At 34.2% G+C, this 17013-nt stretch overlaps 1 protein-coding gene across 2 annotated transcripts; it reads left to right on the top strand.

Moving 5' to 3' along the window:
• The first annotated feature begins 2152 nt into the window (after positions 1 to 2152).
• Positions 2153 to 14699, top strand: LOC140827876 (serine/threonine-protein kinase ATM-like). Of its 2 annotated transcripts, XM_073190803.1 has the most exons (17): positions 2153 to 2455; positions 2835 to 2996; positions 3081 to 3106; positions 3223 to 3392; positions 3535 to 3598; positions 3738 to 3810; positions 5302 to 5373; positions 5706 to 5852; positions 5940 to 6020; positions 6103 to 6290; positions 11354 to 11469; positions 11720 to 11740; positions 11854 to 11900; positions 12709 to 12778; positions 13363 to 13478; positions 13590 to 13714; positions 14102 to 14699. In XM_073190803.1, exons 1-15 carry the CDS (start codon positions 2333 to 2335, stop codon positions 13407 to 13409), a joined length of 1407 nt encoding a protein of 468 aa, XP_073046904.1. In that variant the 5' UTR covers positions 2153 to 2332; the 3' UTR covers positions 13410 to 13478; positions 13590 to 13714; positions 14102 to 14699. The 2 variants fall into 2 exon arrangements, with proteins under 2 accessions (XP_073046904.1, XP_073046905.1); XM_073190804.1 differs by lacking the exon at positions 5940 to 6020 and having other exon boundaries at positions 11354 to 11495; positions 11642 to 11740.
• The last annotated feature ends 2314 nt before the right edge of the window (positions 14700 to 17013 follow it).

The raw sequence follows: 17013 nt of genomic DNA on the forward strand, positions 1-17013 counted from the left end.
AATAAAAAATCAATCGACTGTCATAACTGCAAGAATATATTATTAAAAAATGAAATAAAGAAGATCGAGTTTTCTAAATAAAAAAATAGTAATAAAAACTTTAAAACAAACAGAAGCCTACTCAAATTAAATGAGACATGTTTTTTTCTTGTTCTTGTTTTGTTAATTTAATAAATTTATGTAATTGTCACTTTTAAAAATATGTAAAATATAAAAAAAAATTTGCATTTTGAGATATTAAATTATAATTAATAAGTTTATCAAGTTATTTCAAATATAAAACATTGTACAAAATTATTTTAGTAAAATAAATTAAAAACGGGGCAAACTATGTTTATAAATTATTACTTGATTCATACTTAAAGTGGAATACAATACTTTTATTATAAAAATTAAATTTTTTAAATGAAATGGATCGAGTTGTAGATCAAGCTCACACAATTGACCTATAAGACCGTTTCACGTAAGTTTTGTGAACTAATATATATTGTCGAAATAAACAACAAAAATTTATTTTAAAGAAAAAAAGTAAAAAGCATATGATCCATCCTCGTACCCTACAAAACTCAAGGGCTTTTTTTAAAAAAATAATATTAATTTTAAAACTATTTAGCAAAATATTGCAAAAGTGTGAGACTTGTAAAAATAATGCAATCTGTAGATATTTACAAGATTCTTAATTTTTTTAAAAAAAATAAAGGAAACGGAGGCGTAGAATCCGTGACAGACTGTCATTGATTCTGAATCCGTGACACGCATTCACGGGTTCTAGGAATCCATGACTACCATCGTTTAAATTGTGCGCAATTCTTCGACTTCTTTATGCAATTCCTCCGACTTCTTTGCATTTCCTCGACTTCTTTGCGGAAAATACTTGAAGGCTGTTAAGGAATTCTTGTTTCCGGTTGTGTTCCGACTACGCAAAAATAATAACCTTGAAATATTTTCAAAAAGCACAAAATTATATTCATTATTTTTTATATCCCCATTATTATATTTATATATGATTAATATTAAAAATATACTATTTAACAAAATTATACTTATTCGTATAATGCTATTGAATAAAATTATAAATACAATATAAATAATACAAGTCATACTTTTAACTAATTTTTTAATTAATATTACTTTTTTAAAAAACCTCAAAACTCAAACTCAAGACTAAACACAAGTCAAATTGAGAGTCCATGACAGGCTGTCATGGATTTAGAATCCACTATAAATTTCTATGGATTGCACTATTTTTACAAACATCTCATTTTTACAATATTTTACTAAATAGTTTTTTTAATTAATATTAATTTTAAAAAAAGCTCCAAAACTCAAACTCAAAAATAAACACAAGTCAAATAGGGAATCCGTGACAGCTGCTTTTTCTTTAACTTTTTTTAAAAAATTTAGAATCCGCTCTAAATTTCTACGGATTACACTATTTTTACAAACATATCATTTTTACAATATTTTACTAATAGTTTTTTTAATTAATATTTTTTTTTTAAAAAAGCCTAAAACTCAAACTTAAGACTAAACACAAGTCAAATATGGAATCCGTGACATGCTCTTTTTCTTTAATTTTTCTTTTAAAAAGTATTTAGAATCCGCTATAAATTTCTACGGATTGCACTATTTTTACAAACATATCATTTTTACAATATTTTTTTAAATAGTTTTTCATTAATATTAATTTTTTAAAAAATCCTCAAAACTCAAACTCAAGACTAAACACAAGTCAAATAGAAAATCAATCGACTGTCATAACTGCAAGAATATATTATTAAAAATGAAAGAAAGAAGATCGAGTTTTTTAAATAAAAAAAGAGTAATAAAAATTTTAAAAAAAACTGAAGCCTACTCAAATTAAATGACACATGTTTTTTTATTCTTCTTGTTTTGTTAATTTAATAAATTTATATAATTGTCACTTTTAAAAATATGTAAAATATAAAAATAAAAATTTTACATTTTGAGATATTAAATTATAATTAATAAGTTTATCAAGTTATTTCAAATATAAAACATTGTACAAAATTATTTTAGTAAAATAAATTAAAAACGGGGCAAACTATGTTTATAAATTATTACCTAAAATTTATTTATATTTTAAATATATCCCCAAAAATGTTAAATATATCCCCAAAAATGTTAACGGCTGAAAAATAAAAACGCGTTTTGTCGGTTTCCATATCTGAATTGGCCCCGCTCCCCTCCGCTCCCATTGTGGAGTTATCAAATACCCCGTAATAGGGGGTTCTTCTTCCCCGATCCATCTCCTGATTCTCCCGCCTTTTCTCTCTAAAGAAACCCTAGCGCTCTACTCCGAAGGAGTGATATGGGATACGCTAAAAATGGCCTTGAAACTCACTTCCAGAGATATTCAAGATATCGTCTCCAAGCTATCATCCGACAAGGACAAAGCTCGAGAAGTAATCAAGAAGATATAGTTTCTTGGAGGGTAACGAGTTGAGTTTCTTGTATATGAAATCATCTTTTTACATAATTTTCAATGATTTTGTTTAATAGGATCGAGCAATAAGTAGAATTCATACTTGTATACTTTCACACAGTTCGTTTGTTTTGCTGAAACATTTCCGATTCATATTTCTTATCTTAGGATGGCATTGAGTCCTATTGTTTAATAGGCATTGAACAATATGTAGAGCTCATTGCCATTCCTTTTGTATCTATTTAAAAATGAAGGATTATTAAGAACTGCAGATTGGTGAGGGGATCCACATGTTTCTGTATCAAAGAATTGTAGTCGTAGGTCATCAATGTAAGATTTATCATTGATGTAGTTTTTTCTGTTTCATTTGATTTCTCCTGTTTTTCAGGCAAAAAAAATCTTCTTCTACATGTGCCTAAATCACTTTTCAATCATGTGTGGGATGTCCTCAAAGATGTTCCAAGTTTCCAATCTGAGTATGGTGTTATCCTTCGCTATCTTTTGGAAGTTACATATTATCGGTTTCACATGCGGAAACAAGTTTACTCCAGTGAGTGTACCTCCAGTAACTTGGCTAATACACTATATATATGACTGTGAATTTCATCTGCAGATCGGTTTTCTATATGGACAGATCTTGTACTTCTGTACATGGAAAAGGTGGAAACAAGCCTGAGCACAGAAAATTTTGGTCAAATAATCGTCACACAGATTTCTTATAGTTATTCTATTGCAATAATCGTCAACTTTATAATTTTGTTCTTTTTGCATGTTAGGGATGAGGGAAAAATTTCTCGCAAGCTTGTGGAGTGCATCAATACATATTTGTTAAAGGATGAACCAAATTTAGGTGGCAAATCCCTGGAAATTCATCAAGCATTAAATCATTTCGTGTTTCGGTACTGGTTTGCTACTCATGATCGAAGTCTAAAATGTGTCTTGAGCGGTACTAAGTTGATGGTTTTAATTTAAAGTTAAATGTCTGTAGTACTTCTAATTTGTCCTTCATTAGTAGGATTCTCTTATTTGCTATGCAAAATTGCAAGTAAGTTTAACTAGAGGTGTGGACGACGGTTCTATTTTACTAGAACTTGTGGATGTGATGAGCAAGGAGCTTGATCAAATGAGTACTTCCAGCACCAATTCACCCTGGTTAGAATTACATCGTGCTTAATTTTTGGTGGGTTTATGAAATGCTACTTCTCTGCTCTTGTTTGTATTTTATTTATTTATTAATTATTATTATTATTATTATTATTATTATTATTATTATTTTGAGTGACTCAATTAGGGGTGAAAAATGTGGGATTATGACAAGCTCACAGTTCAAGGTGGCGGAGCTTGGTGACCTTGTGTTTTGCCAGGTACTTATTGCAGCAACTTAATTGTTGTGCCTTTTAAAGTTGATACTCCATTACATATTTGTGGTTGTGTGCTTACCAGACACGATATGGATCTTTTGTATTTCATTGGGTTATGGGCTCGGTTTTATCTTCTGGTGGTTATTTTCAACCTTATTTTAGCTTACTCTGTTCAATTTTGAATAATAGGATGATGGGAAAAACAACAGAAAAAAAGTGAAAAGTCTGGTCATAAGTGTTGTCGCCATAAACGACGTGCCACAACTTAATTTTTCTTCTTCTTGATTTTATATAATTGTCACCACTTCATGCACGTAAGAGCATATCTTGGGATATTAATGGTGGAGTAAACCACTTCAATCAAATGACAAATTGATTTCAATATTGACGATACCAAGTGAGATTCTATCAAATGAAAAATTGAGTTCTGACCCCTTTTTGATTCAACAATTAACATGAATTTAAGCTTTTAAATGAACCAAAAGGGCTTAATAGAATTTTGTACTTCAATATGTAGAATTCCATTTATATCATATTGAGCAGAAATAAATACGGTATAAAACTGTTGAGACTTTTCAGCTGTGATATGATGCAAACATTTTAAAACATAGTGAGAGGGAAGGACAACTGAGAGAACATAAGTGAATAAACTGAGAGAACAAAAGTAAATATTAAGTGTGATTTTAATGAATCAAAATTTGATTTCTAACTGCAAGAGTTCTTTTCAAACGTGTGTATTTGATATTTCTCTCTTAGTTTCTTCTCTTATATCCAACCCGAAACATAACAACTCTGCTGTGTAGAAGCATATATGAGAGTCTTTTCTCATCAACAACTCAAAACAGAATAACTCAACTGTGTTGAAACATGGCTATTAAAGTTCACGTTGTATTTTTCTTTTGATTTCTTTTGTTATTTCAAAGCTGTTATGGTGGTTGGAGAATATCTAATGGTGCTCACTCTACTGTTGATATAGTCAAGAGTATGATGACCATGAGAAGCATACAGGTAGGCATCTTGTTGCGGTTCCAAATTTGTAGTTTTGGAAGTTGGAATTTCTTACTCTAATATTTATGGCCATGTTTATAGACTTGGTAATAATTGATTGGTGCTTTAATAATTTCACAAAGTAGGTGGAAAGGAAAGGGTTGCCATCCCATTATCATAAACTGCAAATAAAATGGTGTATTTGATTTTTGCGTCATTCCCTGAGATGCAAAGCTTGTTATTTTGTGCTTGTTTCCCGTTGCTATATGTCATACTGGATGACTGTGTTAGTTATTCTTCCTCATGTATCTAAGCCTTCAAATTTGTTAGTTTGAATGAAAGTCTTGGGATCCAAAAAAGATTTTCCTTCATCTTAACAGCTTTTCTTTATTTTAGCTTTTGAATTCAATTTGAATGGATTACATTTTAAAAGGGTGTTTTCACATGTTTTCAATTTATTGGAAGGATCCAGATCGTATCTTAAATGTATTCGTTTTCTTGCTGCAGGGTGATCTGCAATATCTTTTGGATCTTCGGCAGAATGTGTTATCAGCTGTTTTAGCTATACTTAACTTGAAGGTACATTCCAAACTAGGTACAATGGCCTTGATATTTTGAAGTGATTTGATGAGATTGATCATAACTTTTAATAACCAAGGAATTTTTTTACGATCTTCAAATGATTCTCTCTGAAATTCCAGTCTATCTGCAAAAGAAATGAATCCCATCTACGTATAGATTGAGAGACAATATATGATGAACATATTCGATTCTGTCCATCAATTTTCTAATCCCTAGTACTACATCCTTTTTTGTATCTCTTTACTTCTTTGCTTTTCTTTTATACATGTATAGGTGGTGCAGGATGTTGACATTATTTAATATTTTTGACTGACCTCCTAATTACATAGGAATTCACAACACTGAATGAGCGGTTCGTTGTGCTGCTGCCGACAACTGCATTTGCCCTTTCTATTGGTTCTGCCCCTCTTCTGTATGACGCTTCAGGACTTCTGCCATTGCTCTATGCTACTGAGCTTGTGGAGGAATTGGCCAAGGTATTATTCTTGCAAATCCATCCTTATAAACCTTTTGATCTCACGTATAATGGCTTATCTTAAAAAGTTGTATCCGATGTGTGGTAGATAGAGGAAAGTCCAAGTGATTTTTTGGAATGCTCAGTTGAAGTTCTTGCGAAGATTGATATTGATTCTGGTCCAAAGCCGGTGTCACATACTTCTATTTTTTGTTACTTTTGAAATTTTAATAACTGATGGATTTTTACTGTCAGTTATGATAAATTTGTAGGTGAATTTTTCCAATTACTGCCAAAATGTACGATTGCCATTGAATCTAAGAGATCAGCTGTTTCATGAAATGGAAAATCACGTTCTTGAATGCATAAAGGAAGTAGAAATTGACAAAATGCTACTCTCAGAAGTTATCTACACATGCGCTCTCTTAGCTAATTTCATGTTCTGCTCGTATTCAACAAGGTCAATATTCACTTTCATTGATCCTTCCCATTCTCCGTTGCGGCAGTAGTCCTTTTATATGTCCCATGACTTCACTTAAAAGCTTTTGAACTGTGTTGTATGCTCTTCTGTAAACTTTTAATAAGCTCCAAGTAATTGGGGCTTGAGACAAACCTGCACATGACGGTGTGACATTGTTCATTGCCTGCATGTTACCTATCACACTCTTGTTCTTGTTTGATTAGAAGATCCATATTTTCTCGATCACTTGATTGGGGATGCCGATTTTATTCATTCAATTATTTTTTTGGATTTCACTAACTATTTATAGGCTTTTTGTTTCAATCTAATCTTAGTCATTTGTTTCGTCAAATATAATGTTTTTGTGATAAATTTATTGACGCGTTTCTCTTTTGCACTAGTTTGCATATTTTATTATTTCCTTCATTTTTCTCAAACGACTATAAATTTTTATGGATATGGTTTTCAATATTCTGTTGTATTCTCAGAGTGTTTCACGTTTTTTCTTTCACTCTCAGGATCTGAGAAATTCCTCATATATTTTCTAAACTGGGTGAATCGTTGTTAGGATATCTAAATCATGCCATTTCAATTGTGGAGAAATATTACGATGATGGTTTGTCTGGATGTTTGGAGTGGAACTCCATTAATAACATTGACTCGACTGCGACTTCTTTTAAAAGTTTCACTAGCTCGCCTTTTCTTAGCAATTGCCAAGAGAAAACTATTGCAAGTTCTTGATTTTATTTTGGAATTGTTCAATCTTCTGAGTGCAAAACTATATGAAGGATGTTCAGAGTACAGAAGGAATTCTCAAGCAAAGCCAGACTTCCCCGACTTATCAGACACCCACTCCATTCATGATCCTTTGCCGCTAAATAGCAGGGAAAAATTGATTTTGGATGTGGAGATGGATATGAACGGTCGGTCGATTGATGTAGATAGGTTAGGTATTGACGGTAGTCTGACAACTGGGTCTTCCGTTTCTTTAGTGAATCAGAAATTGAATTTCCTGTCAATCATTTCAAATTTTTTCCCAATTTTATCATTGTTGACGTGGGAAATCGTGTTCAATCTTAGGGAAAAAGAGAACGACCCACAAGTATCTTAGTCTCATACCTTTACGTTCCATGTTTTTCTTGGATGCCAGTTTAATGCTTATAGTATTTAAAGGGTTGCTGATGAAAGAAATAAACATTCAGCTTTTCTCAAAAAAATATAGCTAATATTGAGATCGCGAGGTTCTCTCAAACTAGCCTCGAACATCCAAAAAAGTAGGTAGACAAGCTAGAAAAAGCCACAAACAAAATATCAGAGTTAAACGATCAATCTCTTCACCGACCCATAACCCGATCCTTTACTCGTGCTCATAACAAGTTGGTATCAGAGCCAGTAGTTATGGGCGATTTGCAAGCAATCCAAGAGCAACTTACGACCCTCTTCAACCTGTTCAAATCCGAAAGAGAAGACCAAGCACGCAGACAAGATGAACAAAAGAACGCAGCCAGCAAGATCTACACAAAAGGCTTGAAGAATTGGCTGCTCAAGTGTCAAAAACCAGCAAGGACAGCGAGGATAGCAGCGGAGCATCTGATTCACAGACAAGAGATCAGCGCAAAGCCAATGAGTTGGGGAACCTGACAAATTCATTCCCAAATATTCCAGGATGGATTTCCGGACATATGACGGGTCAACCGACCCCATTAGTTGGATAAGCCGATGTGAACATTTTTCCCCCATCAACGCACACCCGAAGATCAGCGTGTGGGGCTTGCGTCTTTTCATCTTGAAGGAGACGCTCAACTGTGGTTCTTAAAAAACTTGAGCGAGATCGACCCGATCTTACATGGGAGTTTTTCGCACAGTACTGCCACGTGAGGTTTGGACTTCCGATTCGCACCAACAAACTGGGAGAACGATCGAAATTGCGACAAATAGGCACGGTGGGAGAATACCAATGTCAATTTGAACAACTTTCTGCACGAGCTTCCTCCCTCACAAGCGAGCAAGAAGTGGAAATTTTCATTAGCGGCCTACAAGAACACATCGCGATTGAGGTAGACATTCACCACCCAAAAGATTTAACAACTGCTACGGGCCTGGCCCATTTGTACGAAAGACGCACGGGAAGCCTACGACAAGAACCCAATTATCCAAAAAGACGTACCATCCCAACAAACACACGACCATCGATCACGAGACAATTGAGCAGATCAGAGATGGAGGAACGGCGCTCAAGAGGGTTGTGCTTTAACTGTGATGAACTGTTCGTTCCAGGACATCGTTGCAAACAGTTGTTTCGTCTAGAAGTGGTCGAGAACAGCGACCCAGAAGATGAAGTTGACACGATTAATCCAGACGATCCAGGCATCTATCTTCACGCCATCACGGGAATTAGTAACGCCCAGACTATGCAAATAATAGGATACATCCGTTCGATACCTCTCCGTGTTCTTATTGATTCCGACAGCACGCACTGTTTCTTAGACTCCAATTTGATCTCACAATTGAACCTTGAAATATCGCAAAGAGGAGACATATATGTGAACGTCGCAAATGGGAAGAGTCTACCATGTTCGGGGATGTGTTCGGCTGTTCAGACTCAACTGGAAAATCATATATTCCATGTCGATTTTTACGTCCTCATACTAGGAGAATTTGGCGCTGTCATGGGAGTAAATTGGCTCCGCTCTTTAGGAAGTATCACGTGGGATTTTGAAAAAATGCAGATACAGTTTGTAGGAGAAGGCGTGCTGGTTACGTGGCACGGAGACTCATCCTACATTCCGTCACACCGAAACCTCTCGGCAACTATACCAGAGGAGGCACCCCTTACACAGCTACAACACCTTTTGGAAACCTACAACAGCCTGTTCGAGGAACCTCAAGGACTCCCACCCTCAAGAGGATTCAGCCATAAAATCCTACTGGAACAAGGTACCAACTCCATTCTTGTTAGACCTTATCGATACCCTCATATGCAGAAAGATGAAATTGAGAAGCAATGTGATGAGATGCTACAAAGAGGGATTATTAGACCTAGCTCATCCCCTTTCTCCTCATCAGTATTGTTTGTCAAAAAAGCAGATGACACTTGGTGCTTTTGTATCGACTATCGTGCCTTGAATGCAAAAACAGTAGAGGACAAGTTCCCCATTCCGGTGATCGACGAATTATTGGAGGAATTACACGGCGCTGAATATTTTTCAAAATTAGACTTGCGATTCGGCTACCATCAAATTTTGATGGACCCCGGTACCATCCACATGACGGCCTTTCGCACCCACCATGGCCACTTAGAGTTTATGGTGATGCCTTTTGGCCTCACTAATGCGCCTTCTACTTTTCAAGCTTTAATGAATTCAATTTTCGGTGGCATTTTACGGAAATTTGTTTTGGTTTTCTTTGATGACATCCTCGTTTACAGCGCAACCTGGGAAGATCACAATTTCCATCTTCGTACTGTCTTCACAATCCTGCAACAACAGCACTTATTCCTTAAGAAATCCAAATGTTACATTGCTCAAAGATAGGTTGCTTACTTAGGACATGTGGTTTCAAGGAAGGGGGTGAGTGTGGATGAAAATAAAATAACAGCCATTCAACACTGGCCACAACCCACGACTCTAAAGGCACTCCGAGGCTTCCTCGGACTAACAGGGTACTACCGCAAATTTGTGCAAAACTATGGAGTTATTGCTGCCCCTTTAACCAATATGCTGCAAAACAAGGCTTTTCATGGACAGCTGATAGCCTGCATGCCTTTGAAAATTGAAGAAAGTGCTCACTTCTACACCCGTCCTTGCTCTTACCGATTTTTCCATACCTTTCATCGTGGAGTGTGATGCATCAGAAACATCAATAGGGGCTGTACTTCAACCGCAAGGGCGCCCCATTGTCGCCCTCCGTCATAGGAAACTACCCGCCTGTGAAAAGGAACTCATTGGACTAATCAAAGCCGTGCGTCTCTGGCACTCTTACTTTTGGGGAAACTCCTTCATCGTTCGTAAGGATCATTATAGTCTCGAATTTTTGCTCGAACAACGTATTTCAACCTCTCCACAACAACAAGGGATAAGCAAATTATTGGGTTATGACTTTAAGGTAGAATATCGGGCAGGAAAATCAAATGTCGTGGCGGACGCACTTTCACGCCTAGGCGAGGAGGAGGGCTGTTTGATGGCCATTTCGAAACCACAGTGGGATTTTCTTGCAGCCATCAGAGAAGCACACTCTAATACACCAGAAGTACAACGCAAAATTCGAGAGGTTCACGATGGAGAGGCTTTCGGACCATGGGAAGTTAAAAACGACATTTTATGGTTTAAATCCAAAATCTACCTTCCTCCACGATCACCATTAACTGCTCCTATTATTGCAATGGTACATGAAGGCTGTCTGAAGGCTACCAGCGCACTCTCCACCACATAGGACGAGATTTTTATTGGCCAGGGATGAAACGTCAAGTTCAAGCAGTAGTGTCCAATTGTTCCACATGCCAACACAACAAAACGGAAGCAATGAAGCCAGCCGGACTCCTACAACCTCTGCCCATCCCTTACCACATTTGGGCCGACATCTCAATGGATTTCATTGAAGGGTTGCCTACCTCACAAGGGAAGACTGTAATTTTCGTGGTTGTCGATCGCTTTTCTAAATATGCTCACTTCATTGGCTTAGCCCATCCTTACACCGCAGTTTCAGTCGCCAAAATCTTTTTCGACAAACATCTTCAAGTTACATGAACTCTCCAGGGGATTCTTATATCTTGTGATCTTGCAATGGTTGGTGTTAATTTTCTGTTACTTTTCTGAAGAGTTACCTTCGGAATTTGATTGGTCAATTCATTGCTTGCGACTGTTTACTTGATCAATGTTGTTGTATAATTTCTACGCTGCTCAATATATCAAGAGATTACCCATCAGGAGAAACTATCAGAGTGCTTGGTGAACTACTTCAGGCAACAACATATTTTAATCTCTTTTGTTCATTTAATGTTTTATATTATATTTATGCTGATAATGTTTTATGATTTATGCTGACTTAGTTGTTTCACTTGATAGTTTTTTAGTGTCAGAGTTGGTCGCATGTTGCATCCCTTGTGGATCTAATAAGAAGCTATCCGTAACTACATCATCCCGAGCTGTATTACTTCTCCAAAAACTTACCATTGGTGCTGATTCATCTATGGTTGAATACATAAAAGTATGATCTATGTATCCTTGATTGCAATGATAGATTTCAGAATATACACGTAAAATTTTAATGCTGTAAACTATTTCTTTACCACAATCACTTTCACAGCTTTTAATTGCAATTGCTCATTATTGTTGGTCAATATCTTCAATCAGGAACTGGTGGCATTCCCTGATTTCGATATATTTAATGAAATACGAGACCTCCACCAGAAAATACGTCAAACCTACTCACCGAGGGTTCACTTACTGAATGTAAGCAAGTGCTACCTGCCTCATGTTTATTGCCACTGGACCATAATGTTTAAGCTGTTTGTGTTCTTCATTCATATCTTACTTTGTTATAAGAGTGTTTTTAATCTTTACAGTTTGTAAAGAGACCTCACTATGTCCCTCCAAGATTACTTCTTTGCAGGTATGTCCTTTACTCTCCCAGTTCACATTTTTTTGTTTCATAATATTTCTACTGCTGAAACAATATGGTGAAATATGGTATAAACACAACATCTTATTTCTCTTTTTATTTTGCTCTGTAAATGTAATATTTCTTTGGCTTAAAGAATTTAGTGAAGAGTATAATTGACACAACTTCTTAGTCAAAGTGAGTGCGGTTGGTTTTTTTCCTTAATTACATGTTTAAGATTTTCTAAAGTGGTAGCATCGGTATTTTTTTGAGACGGTCATCGACAAATGTTCAAGCGGCCTAATATACCTGAGTGACTGAAATTGTGGTGATATCTGATTTTTAATAAATATTTTCTCCAAAAGTGTGTTTTTTAATGCTTCGAGTTTCTCTTCTTTTTTTTAATGAATAACATCCATTAAATAAGTTAAAAAATTGTTTTGTTCATATACACTATGCATCCCGAGGAGATGGCAAATATGGAACCAATAGAACCAACGATGCCATCACCAACTACACGGGGCATACCTACAAGCAAAGATGATCATATCCACATACATCATAGGAAAAAATAATTAATATAATCGAGAGTCTGTATCCATATGAATTGGCAAACATCAAAGGATAAGGATCTTGATTTCCTAATGATATCCTTGGGACACGGCATTTCTTCTTCAAAAATAGCTCGATTGCGTGCATTCCAAATGTTGTAGACACGTGCTGCCACCGCAATACGTCCAAACTTAACAATTTCGCTGTTTGTGTATTTTTTGTGATAAATAGATTTAATTATGTTTTCCAATTTATATAATCATTCTAGGTCCACTCAAAAGGTGTTAATTTGGAGCTTGTGCGGAGACTTATTTCTAATCTACAAAGAAAGTTGACAGGTAAGTTGTTACCGAGAAAGATTGTTAGCTCATATTTTCTCCGTGAGATTTCTCCTTCAAAAATATCACTAGTGGTAATGTGCCATGTGTTTTTCCTTCATCTATATGCTAGCACATTAAGCAAATCTTGCTGCTGGGTGATACTTTTGACCAGCTGTACTCGTTTTTTTTTTAAATAAATTCATTACAGAAACTTTGTAACAAACTTCTGGTGGAAATTTAGGAGTTTCCTGGGTCCATATAAATTTCATAGAACATAAACTGATAAAGAGAGGAAACCTTTGCGATAGCAATGGATATGGAAGTGACATGGATCCCCGATTATCTAGGTCTGTATTTATGCCTGCTGGGAAGGCAATGCCTTTTCTGTGTACATCTCATGATGACACTGGTGAGTAGTAACAACTAGCAATAGAGTAAATGTGACCACCAATTCGACTAATAAAAAGTAGTCTCAACAACCTTTTCATGTATGAACTGAAATTCGAATGACCTCGAAGAAATTTAGTGAAGGCATGCATACACTTAGACAGACAACACATATTCTCTTACTTACATCCTGATTTTATTTCCTAATTTTTCAGCTGAATCAATTTCTATCGAGGATTCAAATGTGGACAACTTTGGATAAAACATTTGAAGCGTGGATCTTGTCACTTGTATATGCAGTTATAGGTTATTGCAACGATCTCATTTTAAGGTTTTATACTAGTATTTGAGATAGTTGCTCAATTCCTGCATTACTATTTTTTTCCATTGGAATTTTCCGTAAATCAATCATGCGGCTGATCTATATTACTGGTTGCTTCAGTTTATGTCAAGACATTGTGCTGGTTAAATCAGAAGTTGCAGAATTTTTCTGTTCCCATATGTCATTGTCAATGTTGCTGGGAGAATGGATTTAGATGTGGATCTTGCAAACTAATCTCTTTGAAGGTTACTTACTCTGTTTTATGCACACCGGTCTTTACATCATGGTATCATTTGTTCTCAACAACTTAATACAAACAGTGTTTGAGAAAAATACATTCACTAGATTTCTTTCATGCTTGCTTTATTGTGGGAAGGTGTCCACAAAAGACATGATTGTTCCTTATAGCACAAGGGTCTCCTTGAAATTTGAATTGAGATTGCTTGCTTATTCTTGTAATTGGAAATTATATCGGCATATCATGACAAATTTTTGTTCAATAATTTGCATAAGAAGATAAATTTGTTCAGTTTCATAATTTTATTAAGATCTATTAGAGGAATAATTGCAGATAACCAAAAAACAAATCTTGATCTTTGTTGATTTGTAATTTATTATCTCATTTTATACAGGTGCATGAAAATATATTTATCGAGTCCAATGCCTCGATCAAATCAATTCAGATATTCTTGCATGCTCTAAATGAGCTTCGACTGTGTCATGTAACGGAAAGAAAATCTTCTGTTGTTCCTCAAAAGCGTGAAAGCTCGAAGGTAGAGGTGCTAGACAACCTGCAATTTGTGCTTTGAATATTGATTTATGATTGGATTAATGTGATAAAAATATAAGCATTACATTTTAAAGATATTCTGAAACATCAAGAAAAATAAAGATTTGTCAGCTTGCTAAATGAGGGCATATGGGTTCAGGACCCTATTCAAATTTGAATTTAAAAATAAATTGCCACCTTCTGATCAAATACTTGAGACCCCAACTTTGGGACTGCCCTTGGGCTATGTTTGGTAGTCATGATAAGGGAATGATTATTAAATAATCATCTCTTATCTCATGTTTGGTTCATTTTTAATTTAGCATGGAGGCCCTTGATTATGATTGAAAGCCCTCACTATTTAAGTTATTTGTGTGATTAAATATCCCTCCTCAAAGGTGTGATACTGTATAATTCTTGAATAGTGATAGTGATATTGATGATATTTAATATTTATTTAATTGCAGTTATTTTTATTCAGTAATTGAATAACTTTTTAATACGCATGGTGGACTGTTTTCATTCGCATGCATGTGTGTGAGCATTTTCAAAATTAGCTTGAAATATTTTTTTCCTAGAAGTATTTTAGTAGCACGAGTCGTTTCGACCGTCGTATTTTTAAACGATGGTGGCAAGTCGGGGATGTTCATTTGATGCTTTTCATTCAACCTTATCCATATTTATGAAGGCATGTTATGTTGATTATCACAGCTATTTATAAAATTAGACTATTCTGCAAATCGTTGTTTATATTACACTGAAATTCAAAATGTTATGAAACAAACTCCGAGTCAAAAGTTAGTCATTGTAACCATGAAGCCAATCATGTTGCTGACATCTTGCCACCCTTGAGCAAGGAACTAATTTTGAGTTGGTCATATATATGATATTTTATAGGTTTGATACAAATTGAAAAAATGGACTAAAAATGTGATTTTTTTTATTAATGCGTTTTTTTGTAAAACAATACATGTGTAAAAGAGAATATAATTAAAAGATCAAACAATCAAATAATATAGAACACATTCAAAACTTGTGTAATATAAGGAAATAAAGTTTACAATTTTGTTTAAATAATCACTTAAATATTACATGTACTGTAGTTTTGGCCGCACAAATATTGATAAAATTTTCATACTCTACATGTTCAAATATTTTTTCTCAATCGATAACATAGCAAATCCGTTCAATCTTTCACGTGACATAGATGATTGGAGACATTCTTATATTATCTTCAATTTGAATAAACTTTTTCTTTGGATGGAATTGTAACGGGTATTCATAATAAAATTCCACAAGTAACATATATAACATAATGTACATCAATTTATTTTAGATAATTAAGCACTTACTCGGATAACAACCATCCATTTTCTACCATTTTTTAAAACCCAACTTTTACGAAATTTACTTTGGCTTTCCCATTCTCAAGACAATTAAACAACGAGCCAAGCTATCCTCCATTGCATGTGATTTAGAGTTAAGGATAAAAATTAACATTATGTATCACTTGAGAAGATATTACATATATTTCCATGAGATGTATTAACCTGATTCATACTAATAAATGTGGAATACAATACTTGTATTATAAAAATTAATTTTTTTAAATGAAATAGATCGAGTTGTAGATCAAGCTCACACAATTGAACTATAAGACTGTTTCACGTAAGTTTTATGAATTAATATATATTGTCAAAATAAACAACAAAAAGTTATTTTAAAAAAAAGTAAAAAGCACATGATCCATCCTCGTACCCTAAAAACTCAAGGGCTTTTTTTTAAAAAAATAATATTAATTTAAAAACTATTTAGCAAAATATTGCAAAAGTGCGAGTCTTGTAAAAATAATGCAATCCATAGAAAATTTTACAGGATTCTTAATATTTTTTTAAAAAAAATAAAGAAACAGAGGCGTAGAATCCGTGCCAGATTGTCATGGATTCTGAATCCGTGACATGCAGTCATGGCTTCTAGGAATCCATGACTACCATCATTTAAATTGTGTGCAGTTCCTCTTACTTCTTTGTGCAATTCCTCCGACTTCTTTGCATTTCCTCGATTTCTTTGCGCAAAATACTTGAAGGCTGTTAAGAAATTCTTGTTTCCGGTTGTGTTCCGACTACGCAAAAATAATAACCTTGAAATATTTTCAAAAAGCACAAAATTATATTTATTATTTTTTAATATCCACATTATTATATTTATATCATGATTAATATAAAAAGTATACTATTTAACAAAATCATACTTATTCGTATAATGCTAGTGAACAAAATTATAAATACATTAATACCATATAAATAATACAAATAAAATAATAAAAAATCGCTTAAATTACCTTCTCAAACGTGGTTATACGAAATTTATAATACAATCAACGGATAATGTTAATATCTGAAATAAATGACAAACATTAATGGAAATTTACACAAAACAAAATATTACTTTTTAATATATAATTATAATATTATCAACGAAATTAAACATTACCTCCTCACACCTCTTCGAATGGAATGGATGACAAAATCAACAAATAATATTAATACAAGGTCGAAGGAGAAAAGAAGAATTTTACGCAAATGAATCGGAGGAAAGAAATATTTTGCGAGAATGAACCGGAGAAAAGAAGCATTTTGGGCAGATGAAAAGGAGAAAATGCGCGCAATTTAAAGAGGAAGAGTGACGGATTCCCTAGAATCCGTGACAGACTCTTTTTCTTCATTTTTTTAAAAAATTTAGAATCCACTATAAATTTCTACGGATTACAATATA

Source organism: Primulina eburnea, chromosome 3, assembly GCF_022965805.1.
Source record: "Primulina eburnea isolate SZY01 chromosome 3, ASM2296580v1, whole genome shotgun sequence".
Lineage (NCBI taxonomy): Eukaryota > Viridiplantae > Streptophyta > Magnoliopsida > Lamiales > Gesneriaceae > Primulina > Primulina eburnea.

Coding starts and splice junctions, on each gene's coding strand:
- LOC140827876 (XM_073190803.1), top strand. CDS start 2,333: ATGGGATACGCTAAAAATGGCCTTGAAACTCACTTCCAGAGATATTCA. Junction 3,107..3,222: donor TACTTCTGTACATGGAAAAG/GTGGAAACAAGC, acceptor TTTGCATGTTAG/GGATGAGGGAAAAATTTCTC. Junction 3,393..3,534: donor TCTAAAATGTGTCTTGAGCG/GTACTAAGTTGA, acceptor CTATTTTACTAG/AACTTGTGGATGTGATGAGC.